Source organism: Boleophthalmus pectinirostris, unplaced genomic scaffold, assembly GCF_026225935.1.
Source record: "Boleophthalmus pectinirostris isolate CB_2022bp ecotype Guang Dong unplaced genomic scaffold, ASM2622593v1 HiC_scaffold_12, whole genome shotgun sequence".
Lineage (NCBI taxonomy): Eukaryota > Metazoa > Chordata > Actinopteri > Gobiiformes > Gobiidae > Boleophthalmus > Boleophthalmus pectinirostris.
The window spans coordinates 23,100,477-23,113,912 of NW_026571018.1; the positions used below are offsets into that span (position 1 = coordinate 23,100,477).

The 13,436-nt window shown below is 40.6% G+C and overlaps 1 protein-coding gene across 1 annotated transcript; it reads right to left on the reverse strand.

The window, feature by feature from the left end:
* Positions 1-2,628: 2,628 nt before the first annotated feature.
* On the reverse strand, positions 2,629-12,113 carry LOC110158473 (A disintegrin and metalloproteinase with thrombospondin motifs 15-like). The gene is made up of 8 exons (XM_055148657.1): positions 11,178-12,113; positions 8,698-8,830; positions 8,430-8,597; positions 6,639-6,925; positions 5,997-6,174; positions 5,748-5,920; positions 4,583-4,758; positions 2,629-4,496 (listed from the first exon to the last, which is right to left on the reverse strand). Exons 1-8 carry the CDS (start codon positions 12,111-12,113, stop codon positions 3,719-3,721), a joined length of 2,829 nt encoding a protein of 942 aa, XP_055004632.1. The 3' UTR covers positions 2,629-3,718.
* Between the last annotated feature and the right edge of the window lie 1,323 nt (positions 12,114-13,436).

Genomic DNA, 13,436 nt, shown 5'->3' on the forward strand with positions numbered 1-13,436 from the left:
TCAGAAGTTTAGGCCAGGAATCTGTTCTTCAGCATAGACAAAATGTTGTTTCCAATACCTTCCTTGTTCCCATAGAAAACTACAAACTACATATTTAATAAGCATTTTAGCATAACTAGCTACCTTGATACAAATGGATATGGTGAATTAGTGTTGGATTATTATTAGTTATTTTGCAGTCCGACACAAATCTGACAAAATTTAATGCTTTTCCCTTTGGAGGTCAATGTAGCTTGCCATGTTTTGCTAAATGGTTTGGCTTACATGAAGCATTCATACAGAGGACAATGGTTTAAACTGTCTTGTGGCTGGATTTGATTTTTGGACCCATAATTCACAAACTTCAACCAGAATAAGCATGCATGTCCCCTTCGGCAGACCCAGAGGACCACCCAAAACAGCCCTGTATACGTCCAAACAGCCACATGTCCTGCTCTGTCATTGTTCAGCTCTGTGATCACTACTCATGATGATTACTGCCATATTTTCCAATGCTCCGGATGGTTCTCTGATCCAAATTATAGTGTGAAGAATACTTTTCAGATCATTAAAACAACCACTCTTTGGGGTAAGCTATATCCCCTCTCATACTACACACATGGTTCCACTTCATCTCCCCCTTCTGCTTTGGTTCTTGATGCGTGATTTGGACCAGTTAACTATAAATACCATATTTATTTTTAATAAATATTAATAAAAATAAATAAATAAAACTGCAACCTTAATTCATAGTGTTCATGTTGAGTCCAAAACATTTTTTAAGTCAAAATCAAATTCAAGTTTATTCTGTTTAAACATAAGTCTCTTAAATGAGAGCAACACTAATGGATGCATATTTTCTAATGTATGGAACCATAACTGAACATGAACATGGTGCTTGTTTAGCCCCAGATGCCAACATATAAATCTAACTGGTCATTGGATTCCTATTCTAATCCTGGTCTGGGAAGTCTAAGCCCAAACCATGGTGGACTCAAAATAAATAATAGAAACTAATAAGGTAAAGATTATCCATGGGTTTCTGAATGGTGAGAAATTAGGACAGTTTACATAGCAATTAACAATCTGAAACAAAATAGCCTATCTATTGAATGGTGAAAAGACCTCAAAATGTCATCTTAAAGAGGAAGCAGACACCCCGGCATACTTAGAGATGCACAGTGTTGTCTGCGCATTGGGAAAGTATTAATCACTGAATATCCAAGCAGAGAGTTAAAATGCAGAGTTTCAGACAGAACTCATTACTCTCCCACTCTCCAAAAAGGGCTTTCTTGTAAATAGTAAACTTGGGCCAAAAGCTTGTCCTCAGTGACCCCACACTCTTTCAGACCAGCTCCCAAACAACCACCACTACAGGACCAAACCTTATCTCAACAACAAGTCCTGCATAAGACAGTTTTGTGTCTATCTTATCTAAACTGTCCTAAATTTTTTTCTTTATGAAGACGTTATAAACCAGACATAGTGTGAAAAGAGGGGCCCAGAAACCTTTTAACTACAGATCATTTTTATCTTTTCTCTTTACAAGGACTAAAGGGGCATATTATAGATTTATTCTGCACAAACTAAGCTAATACTGACTGGAGGCTAAAGAAAGCTGCAATTGCACATATATGTTGCTATTACTACACTTTCTACTTTTGCAACAAAGGTTACAACTACTCAAAGAAAACCCAAGAAAAAATACTTTGCTCTACACTAAGTAACTCAAAAACACGTGTTGTAAAATGCATTAAGGCTTAGAACATTGCTCACACACCCCACATACTTAGATTCCGCATCATAATCCCACTTACGTACATCACTAATTATTGCTCCGATAATTATGGGCCTTTGTTTACAGGGGAAGTGTAAAACTAGCAAAAGAATTTGGATTTTATTGGAAAACAAATTACTGCCAATCCCCTGTAGGGCCAAAGTCAACATGAAGTAACAGTGATGAGTGAGCTCTCAATTTTCTTCACTGAGTCTAGTATGATGTTTAGCCTGGCTTCATCCCAGACTGCCTTAATGTAGGTCAGTGGATTAAACGTTTGTATTTAAAACAGTTGAAATGTATGAAAAAGAGGACCCCCTGCCCCGTGCTCCCTCTGACCTCTTTCTTCAGACACGTACCAGTCATTGCTGCACATGCACAGTCACACATTCAGATTTTCCAGAGGACAGACACGCACTCCCAGCTGCTCAAGACCAGAATCCCAGGTCCACATTACGCCATCGACTCACTGGAAAATATGTGAGAGACTGTGAACTCATCCACAGTAAAGTGAAGTTTTTAGGTTAGGGGCAACTGTTACAAGGTGTGATGGCCACAGTTAAAACCTCATCACTTAATCATTGTTAGCTGTAAATCATTCACTCAAAGTCGCATCAAAAAAGTAAAAGAGTTTCAGTGGTTCTTAATGGTTTATTTTGGAATAAATATACAAAAGTCAAAGACATTTCGAACTGTCTGAGTAGAAAAAAGAGAAATATTTACAATATTTTTGCACAGAAATGGATAAATGTATACATAGTATACAGCACAATCTGTGTATGTCATTACTTTTGCTGTACAAAGTGCAAAAGCCAAGGTATAATTAACTGAGAAAACATAAAGACAATGCTGCATGAGTCCTGCTGCTGAGGAAAGTGGAGATAGTACTGGACTAAAGGACAGCTGTGCTCTGGATGAGGAGAGACACAATCATAACAGTATAACAAAGGCACTGCCAGCTTTTCTTCCCTAACGTGTAGCCTTTCATTGATAATAAATGATGTGTGTAAACCGTGCCAGAAGAGCATGATTTAACAGGCTCTACGACCTGATGTACACTGTGGACACAGGGCAACAATGGAACACCAAGAACATAAGAATCTGTTAGTAAGCCCATCAAATTTTACTAGTGAATGTTGGACTGTCCAGCTCTGTTCAAATCACACATATGTTGCTTCTCTAGGAGGAAAGAAAAACTTTACTTAGGGATAAGCATTTATAAATCCCCATAGCAGACTTTACAAATCTTTCCAATACACACACAATAAATGTTGTTTATTGCTATTAATCAAACAAACCCTGAAAAATAATGAGCAACTTGTAAATTCCTGGAACAGTTCAGCTAAGATTCTACAAAGCTTTATCAGTCTCATTAAGACAAATAGTAGCTTTGTTCCGAACACAGAAACACTTCCATTTTTCACTAGAAAATAATTGAATATGGCTAATCTTTTCTAACATATGGCTGTGAAGAATGTGTTCACATTTGTGTCCTAAACAGCTGCAAGCAAATTGGCTTTAAGATAATATTTGGTTTAGATAATCAATACAGCAGCAGGGTAGCAGCTGTGGCAAAGAACTTGGCTACGTGTTGAGCAGCAAGAACTCTGGAGTGATGCATTTTATTTCTTATTTCAAGAATCTAAAAACTCCCTGAAAAATAACAAGAGACAGGTGGCGAGCAACATGCAGCAGGGTGCTTATAAACACAAACGCTCTTGTTTGTTTGTTCATCTTTGTATTGCAGAAGCCCCAAACATAAACGCTGAGTCTAAGGCAGGTGGGGCTTTATGGAGATTCAGAACCTGCTGACATGGGATAAATAACATTTAAAATGTGTTGTGTTGTTTCTTTAAATTAGACCCTTAAATGTAATATAGTCATCTCTGCAGAGACTTAAATCTCAACATTTATTATCCATCAGTTTTTGAAAGTATAAAATCTGCTCCTGACCAAGAGTCCCTAACATGGGCTGAGGTTACAGAAGTCCAGCTCCTGTGGTTTACGCAGGTCCGTGCAGTGTTCTCGGGGCAGCAGGTGTCCCGTGGGAGCTCTGCAGTCCAGGGGGCGCCTCTTGAATCCTTTGCCACAGGTCCTGGAGCATGGGGACCAGTTCCCCACCCTCCACTCGGGACAGGGCTCTCCACACATCCTGGTGGCTGGGGGTCTCTGTGCAGGATCACAATCAAAACCAGGCTTACCATCCGGTCGCAGACACTGAACCAACCTCCTCTGCAGCCCATTACCACAGGTTACCGAGCACTTGTCCCAGTTTGTGGAGAGCCACTTCTCCAGACCAGGCTCCTCCTTCGTATATACATTTTTCAGGCTGTCCTTATCATCCTCTGCTAGGACACTATTGTGGGAGTTTATACGTGTGTCCTTCTTTGAGGCCTTGTCCTCTTTGGTCTGTCGGGGCAGATAGAAGGAGTAGCGGATTCGGGGCGGGGTCATCCGGCCGGCACACAGCACCTCAACAGTTAAAGATTCTCCTATAGGTTTGACCGCCTGCAGAGTCTCAGAGGCGCCAGAGGTGCCACTGTAGCGCATCAGACTGTTCTTTACAATGATGTCTCGCTCCCCAGAGGACACAACGTAGTTCCCATTCAGCACATACTGTCCATTACTGCTCTTTACAGCCAGATAGTTGTCATCACTTGCCATTCCCTTGTAACCTCGCTGTCTGATGTCGATGTTGGCAGCGCCCACTGGAAGCATGACCACGAAGTTGTATCCATGTCTGTATAATTGTCAATATTACACAAAATCAGTTCAGAACTCGATGATTAAAGTGGTCTGATATTATTTCACTATATCTGTACTCACATTGGCCTTGTGAAGAGTCCTGACACTTTCTTGCAGCCTTTGTTGTCACCTCCACATACGCCACACTTATCAAACTTTTTAGCCGAACCAATTCTTCCATCACAACCAGCCTTGATGCACTTTCCTTGGACACATACTCCTGTTGCATCGGGGGAGCATGGGGTGCCATCTACCACCTGCAATAAGCACATGCACAAATGTAAGGAACCAGTTTGTAAACCTGATTTTTTTTTACGATGGATTAATAATGGCCCCAAACTGCCCTTTAAAATTCATAGGGTTTACTGTAACGTCTTGGCTGAGGTTGGATTGTACAGCTGCAAGGTGATTTAAGCGTCTTGGGAGTATTTTTATCTCCTCCTCCGCATGTTAGAGTGACGTGTGAACTCTGAATGTGCTGCTTACACTCACATCACACTCCTCGATCTGGGTTAGGCTAACTCCTATCTCATCCCTTAGTGTTTATATGCAGACACAATACAGTCAGCTGGCCCATATATTTACTGCAGAAGACAACTTTTCCTGAAACCTACACTTGATAAAGGGATCAACCACTGGTCTCAGTCTGTGACTGGTTACTGATAATCCAATTAGAGGGCTGTTTTTTTCATCAACACAAAGTAAACAAAGTAAACAAGAAACTATTCACTATTGAAAGGTCTTAAAGGTGCACAGTGTAACTTTTCTGGAGAGTGTCCGCAATCTGTTTGTCTCCATGGAGATATGAATGCTTTGGTTTAAATTGTTCACAGTATGGCATTAAACTGATCTGTCTTGCATTTATTCAACTACCGATGTTATTTATTGCTCAAAAATATCTTAAAAAACATTAATTCTTATGAGTGGGGTTACCGCTCCACAAATCTAGCCTCGTAAGTCTCCATGGAGATTCTTTAGTTTATGGCCATATTGTGGAGCATTCTAGGCACATCTCCATGGAGACAAGCAGATGACAGACCCTACACTAGACTAGTTACACAGTGCACCTTTAAGTTTGAAACTGTACACACACACACTTTCAGGCTTTTTACATAAAACAGTTTGTTGTGGCGGTCCTTACTATTAGTTTGATCCAGTGACCATTTCTACAAGGTAAAACTGTAATGCTGTAATGCTATTCTTTTTCTAAAAACTAGTTGTGTACATTTTGTAAACAAAGTCTTACCTTTGGAGCAAGGACATAGAAGTACCCGGTGCCGTTAGCCCTACAGATGAGTTTGCACCTGTCGTTAGCAGAAACACCAGAAAACTTAGGCACCCAAACAGCGGAGGTAGCAATGCGATTGTTGTTGAAACTGCGTCCACTGTTCTCACACTGCTCCTCTCTGAAGGTCTTCCCTGCTCAAAACAGACAGATGAAAAGGTTAGAAGTTTGAATGCTTGAGGCCAGAACGTGTCATTGGATGTGTTGTACCATTGTCGGGGCAGTGGTTGAAGCTGCAGGAACGGTATTTGACACGGACGCCTTGGCAGTATTTCCCCCCGTTTGATGGAAATGGGTTACTACACTCCCTTTTGGAGAGTTGGACACCCCCTCCACATGAGCGAGAGCAGGGGCCAAAAGCACCCCACTTACCCCAACGACCATCCACCTGGAAATTACAAGATGAACAAAAGATATATGAGCAAAAATCAATTTAGTAGAATAATTGAAGTAGCCTGAGAAACTAAAGAGAGGCAGGATTCTGGATGGATGTCAAAGCTTACTCCATCGGTATGGGACCCACAGACACAACACATTGTGGCATTGTCTGACAAATTTTCCATTGTAGGGAGTAACTTATGATGACTTAATCCAGATAGCAAGGACTTAGTACAGCAATGCAAATTCTATAATATCTTTCATATCATGTCATATTCTATAAAGATCTGTGTTTTGCAATAGGATTCACTGAGAATTTACTGCATAGATTTATGCAGTAAATTATAAGAGCTAGAGAATCTTAACTGAGAGATCAAACCAATTTTAGATACTTAACACTTTACACTTTACACACACAAGTGCTTCAGTTTTGTTTGATCTCAAAGTGTAATGTGATTCAGAACATGGTATTACCTTCACAGTTTGCACAGCCATCTTATTGGTGCATATTCCGCGGTCGCAGATCTGTCCCTCACCACAAGGCGTGCCATCAGCCCAGGGAAAATGCCTGGTCATACACACAGGATGACCATTGGACTTCCCTGTGCACCACAAGCGACCACATGGAGGCTGCATAAAGGTGCATGGCTTGGATCCCTCCCCAAATGCAAGCTCACATTGACGGTCTAAACTGTAGGTCACTCCGGGCAGCACATCAGGGAGGACCAGGGGCTTCTGCGGTGGGTCCAGTAAACAGTCCCCTGAAAACACAAAAAGATAAAGTATTGCTACACGAAGCATTTAGTAAATTCATCCATATTTCCATCCCTCTTTAATCAAATGTCTGTGCTTTTGTGGGAGTTTATGGGAAAGACTGATCATGGTGTGCTTCGTACTCACTTGTACCATGAGATAACCATCTTATCTGTTATCTGTAATATATCATTCCCTTCACGACATGGCATAAGTGAGATTTCTTACTAAAGATATTTTTGCAACAATCGTGATGATGAGTAATAGCATTGGGCATTTACAGTAGCAGCAATAGAGAAAACAGTGTTAGTAATTTTGGTAGCAGCAGCAGTGGTAGAATAGTAACTGATGGTGGTAGAATTAACAGTAGTAGTATTTGGAATAGCACCAGCTACAGTAGTTTCAGAATGTACAAGTACTTTAAAACTACATGCACAAACTTCCTACCTCTTCTGTGTAGGGAAGTGATTTGATAATTTGCTAATGTCAGTTCACAGTTCACTCAACATTGAACAAGCTCAATCTCATTCCTTCCTTCCCACTCTCCAAAGAGCCATCATTTAAAACAATAGCTGCTATTGTGTTTACACAGAAATGAGGAGATTACAAATGACTTGGGGCATGGCGCTGCATCGTAACGTGAGGCAACATGTTGTTCTAGGAGCACCACTGCTTTTTGAAGACTAGATTTATGACAGCCAGCCAGTAGGGGCCAAGTTACAACACTGTTAGCAAAAATCACTCCCAGGCAAGTTTTCTTTATGTATTTCTTGGGTTGCATTTTGTTCGTGGGCTTGTACTAAAGTAGACAGAGACATGTCGTTTGTCTATTTGGAGTTCTTCTGCATGTGAAGCGGTACGCGGATACACCTCTGATTCCAAACCTCAGCGGTGACTCTTTTAAACAAGACCTCTAATTTAGTGCAGATGTCGGCTAGTTTTAAAATAAGAGTTGAGTGCCTCTCCAGGGCTTTGTGGTCTGCCCAGCTTGGCAAAGAGTCCAAACCAATTCCAATGCATTTCTGGTGATGGCAGATGTTGCACTGGCCCATTTTAGTAACTTGATTATGCCCACACTTTGATTATGAGTGTTGGGTTGAAGACAAGAATAACTGTCGAAATCATTAGAACGTGAACTCGGACAATTGCTTAAATGGTTGAAACCACAAATAGTAAAAGATATCACAAGGAAATTATGTAGTAACTGTGATGCATAACATGCATAGCCATTTTTGTGTGTATTGCAGTTATTAGTGCACAGCAGCACCAACCTTCTTCCAAAAAGGCATTTTGGAAATACAACAAGAGTCAATGGTTTACAAATTTGTTCCCTTGGCAATTTTTTTCTAAGATGACTCCATATGAAGTTAGAAAAAGCAGAATCTCTCTATAGTGTTGCTAAATAGTCATAGCCCTGAGCACTATATCACAAAGGCCATGTTATTATTTTGTTTTTTTTCCATCCATTCCTGTGTTTGGATCTGTATATGAAACTTAACCATTCAAACTCACCATGTCCCCCATCCAAAAACTCTGTGATGATAGCAGCACTGCAGGAAGACCAGGGGCTGGTGCGGTTGATCTGGATCAGTGTAGGAGACATCATGTGGTTATCCTGCAGTCTCCCAAAGACATCGTCACAGGCTTTTACATTGTCGTGTGGCATGTTGAACACATGCCCTGTTGAGAGGAAGCCCAAGTTAGTCCTTTTGTACTTGAGTAAGCAGTTATTTTATTATGTGCTGTCATTTAAGTGATGTGTGGTTTTGGCAGATCTCACCGAGTTCATGAGCCGTGGTGAAGGCAGAGGGCAGGCCGTCGTCTTCGATCACAGAGCAGCTCCTCTTTGGGTCACACATGGTGCCAACATCTGCCATGCCCAGAGTGTCACAGGTGGAGGCTCCACACAGGTCCTGCAATGAAAATTATATGAGAGATATATGAAGATGTTTAAGTCACAAAAGCACATTTATTTTTATTTTTCCTTATTAAAACCTGTCTGCTCTCCCATCAGATTTCAAATAAATAAAAAAACATGCACAATAGGGAAAATCTTGTGGCTTAAGTAGTCCTGATCAAGCCAAGCTCAAGCTCTGGAAATGAGTCTCTGGGCATTGCACTACTTCTGATGGGTTGCCCCAGCCCTGAAGCATGGGTCAAATGTAGAGGACAATAAAGTTCACCATAGCCTTAACAAACCTCCTTAATTAAGTGGTTACTTTGTTTAGAGCTTCTCCTACATGAGCTAATAATGTAATGTCTCTCGTCATAATAACATTTAAACTCGGTCGCACGCTTTCCAGATGACCCATTTCCTGACCACAGTAGTACAACCTCAGTTTTAGTGCATATTTAGAGTTTCTGACCAAGCCTACTAATCACACAGGCCACGAGCATTCATAACCGCTGCACAGAAACACCCATCTCCGCTCTCTAAACAGCACAAGCATATACATTACATACAACCAATTTGTGCTCTGAGAAATGCAGCTCCAGGCAAAGACAAAGCCAGCTTAACTTAATGCAACTGTACAGCACTTCAGTTCAATGAATGTACCCATAAAACGCTGAGCCAAGTGAAGAGCCATGATGACAAACCATTCCTAGCATAAACCACAAATGCTGCAATTCCAAATGGCTTCCAGATGCCTCTGTGTGTGCAGGAGATGACATCCAAAGATTGGGTCATTTAAGAGGAGGAAATAAAAACGTGCAAGAAGAACAAGAGGAACAAAGCAGCAGTGTCAAAGAGTTTGTTTCAAGCTACGACCTACTTCTCACATCTGTCAACTATCATATAAGCAACTCCATTAAATGGTGTACTTAAACAAAACACAGATTAATATTATGTACAAAGATTAAGGCTCTGATTATGGTTTGCGTAGGATTGTTATAATTTAGCTCTGATTGCACTGTAAAGAAATCTAACCTTGTTTATGAATCAAATACTCAGAATTCTTTGCATGCAGATTACAAATGAAAACTTTATGCTCAGATTTTTCCTTCTTTATATTTGTTGTGATAATCCATAAAAGGAAATCTGATTTTCTGGCAGTGGCAACTATGGTATTGGACACAAAGCCTGAAAGCAAATATTAATTGAAATCAATATGTATTATCACTGACCTTTTTCAAAACAGTACATTGTTATAACAAATAGGGATTTACTTCTATTCTAACTAAAATCTTGGTTTTATAAGTGCTATTACAATACCGTGTTGAAAATATATGTAGCCTATACAGTAGTCGCTGGCCTTCAATGGATTCTGTCATCTTTTAAATCAAAAACTGAAGTCACTGAGGGAGTCAGATGGCATTGTTGTGTGTAGGTGTGGTTCTGAGTTGAAATATAAATTGGACTGGATAAACTTTCCCTATATAGAAAATTTTACATTGACCTGGATGGCTCCCAGCTTGCATATTTATGGAGCATATTGTTTTCTGTCAGATGCCATGACCTAGACAGGAAATATAATTGTGTCAGTGTGCTCTGGAGCACCCCCCCCATCCATGTATCCATCTGTCCCTTTTGGATGTGTTTAAGAGGCCCATGCAGTGGAGAACATGCAGCTGGAGCAGTGATGAAAGTCAGCAATGCATCCCTTCAGGCACTTGCAACACTTCTTAATGTTACAGGTAAATCATCTGTTTTAAACTACTGTCATTTAATTTCCCTTTTCACACAAGCTTGCTGGTCAAACTCCCTAAAGCCAAACAGTTCATTATGGATCATTGACTTCACTGTTGACCCAGTGTCAAATATTTGGGAGTGCAGCTTTTCCATTCAATGAAAAACTGCCCTCTCGTGAGCAATGAAAGCAATCAGGGATTTTGCTCTCTCCTCCCCAATTACTTCTGACCTACGGTGTCAGAGCTCTCAGGAGTACAATTAAAACAATGGGCTTGTGCCAGTAGATCATGCTTTAAACGTTCACAAAAATGCAGACTCGTGAAAATTAGGTCAAACGTGCTACATACGGATAACTTTAGGGGTCTCCACTGCTTTGGCTTACATTTTCCATAACTTGCCTGAAATTGAATACATTTAAAAAAATAAATAAATAAATAAATACATTTATAATTTAAGCACGGTCACCTCTCCACACATCTGACTTGTATCTTGGCCTGGTGGTGTCGAAAGATGAATTTATTACCATATTGTGTATCATTCCAGACAATGCATCTCCATGAGACAAGCATATAACCAACACCAGAAAAGTTGCATGGTGCAGCTTTAAGTAAATGTGAATATGATGTTACCTCTCTTGTAAATAGAATTGCCGTGTCCCAGTATTCTGCGTGCTTATCTGTGTTCTTGTTCATCTTTTTCTGCCAAGTGCAAAAGTTTCTGAGAGTCATTGCTGCGTTCCCGGACACCTTGGGTCCTTTGTCAGCTTCAGTTATCACAATTATCTTTACGACTACGATGCTGATTGAGTTGAGAATACTGGGGTGCTTGTATAGTCGCGCAGCCACTGACATCAGCGTAAGGATGTAGTGCTTTAGGTCATCGCCGTGAAACTGTGCCATTGACTCGTCCGCCGCTATGAGCGTCTCCACGTATCTGGGGACTGACGCAAACCTTTTGGATCTCCCCAATTTCTGAATCGTATTGGTCACATTGTTGTCATCTGCTAAGTGTCTGTATTTCTCCAGTGATTGCACAAGCTGTTGACTTATGTCACTGTCCACGGCACATCTGGACGTGGCGTTTGGCGTCAAGTTACGGCTGGTTCTGCGCCGGAGTATGTGCGCACCTTCTGTAGTTCTTGTATCATTCTGGACCGGAGTTATAAAATATTCCCATCCATGGAAGCCAAAGGCACCCTGTAAACCATTACAAAGACTCAGCGCTGCATAGGAGTTGCTGTCATCGTTGACGTATCCAGAGTAGAAACACCGGTGCAACTCGTGCGTGACATCGCTGTTGGATAGCTTCGGTGCGTCTTGGTTAGAAATACTTGATGACATAAAACTAGAGTCCTGGCGTAAATCAAGCAATAATTCCTGATGAAATGCCCTTATTTTTATGACACTTTTCCCTTTAGAGAGATCCACGTCGTTGTCAGAAAAAGTCCTTCTGTCATGATTGGAGTTTTTTAGCCTGACAGGAAAGCAAAGTTCACTTTCCATGCAACACACAAGTTTGGATAAAGTAAGCGCCAAATAGAGTAGAAATGGTATTCTGATAAACATGACGATGCTTGCATTCGGTACAGAATGCAGTGATGATTAGCCGGTAAAGTCTGCAGGATGAGTGGAGGCGGTGAGAGTTTGAGGGTAATCCAATAGGCACTTCTACACTGCAGCTTGTACAAGTCCACTCACTGCAGCACACTCCTCCTGGTCAAGACCCATTCCTCCACCTGTGTCTGCTAAGGCAACTGCAGCCCTCAGCGCAGGCTCAGGCGCTTTTTGTGAAGGGGCAGTCTTTGGAGAGGCTCTGGATAAAAATGTAAAGTCAACTACTCAAGACACCAAAAACTCAAGAGAGACAACCCAGTGTCTTCTGGCAAGAAAACTGTATTTATTTATTTATTGTTGTAGGATTTTGTCATTTACAAGGGCGATGTTATCCTAACATTAAACATTAAAGTTATTTTTGTTAAAGTTTGTTTAGTTTAGTTAAGTTAGTTAAAGCTCCATAGAGATGTTATCCTTGCCTGGAATCTTCCATTGTATGACATTAAACATATCCATCTAGCATTTATTTGAGCGTTTCTATTGCTCAAAAATACCAACATTTCTTCTGTGATTAGGGGCGACTCTCCACAGATCTGAACTGTAATGTAGAGTAGTGCTCTAACCTATTGTCTCCCTGGTGACAGAGGTGATATAGGTTTCATATATACTGCGGAACATTCTAAACAATAAAGCAATAACATTTCCCAACAAACAAACGAATGGCAGACCCTCCACTAGAAATGTTACGCAGTGCACATGTAAGCAAAACATTACACAAATGTTTAATGACAGGACATGGCAAGATGTGTGTTGTCATAGAGCAATGCTATCTATGGCAGTCCATGACAGCAGTCTATGATTGCAATGGTATTTAGCTGTATTTGCCTTACTCAATCTTTGAGCATCATCTGGTGGACAGAAAAATACACTGCATTAAAAGATTTTTAGTAGGCTACATCCAGATATGGACCCATGAGTACATCATAATGCATATACAAAAGTTGTACAGAATATAGATTTAGTTATCACAATAGTACGTTTAGAATCCGTTCCCATCTGAAAGATACGTCGGTGTCTTTTAGACTATTTTAATAAAGGATTATACAGCTTCAGCTTCTTTTGTTTGCAGCTGGTTGCTATGGACGCAGCACAGGTTGCTATCCTAAGGACCCAGTTCTGAGGTGTCCGTAAAAATGCCCGAATAAATTTAAACAACAAGTTTACAAATTACACTGGAACAGAAGATCTGTAGATCATTTTATGGTCACGATAACTTTTCATAACACACACAATCTATATAGCCGTGTATAATCAAACACTATACAGAATTTTGTA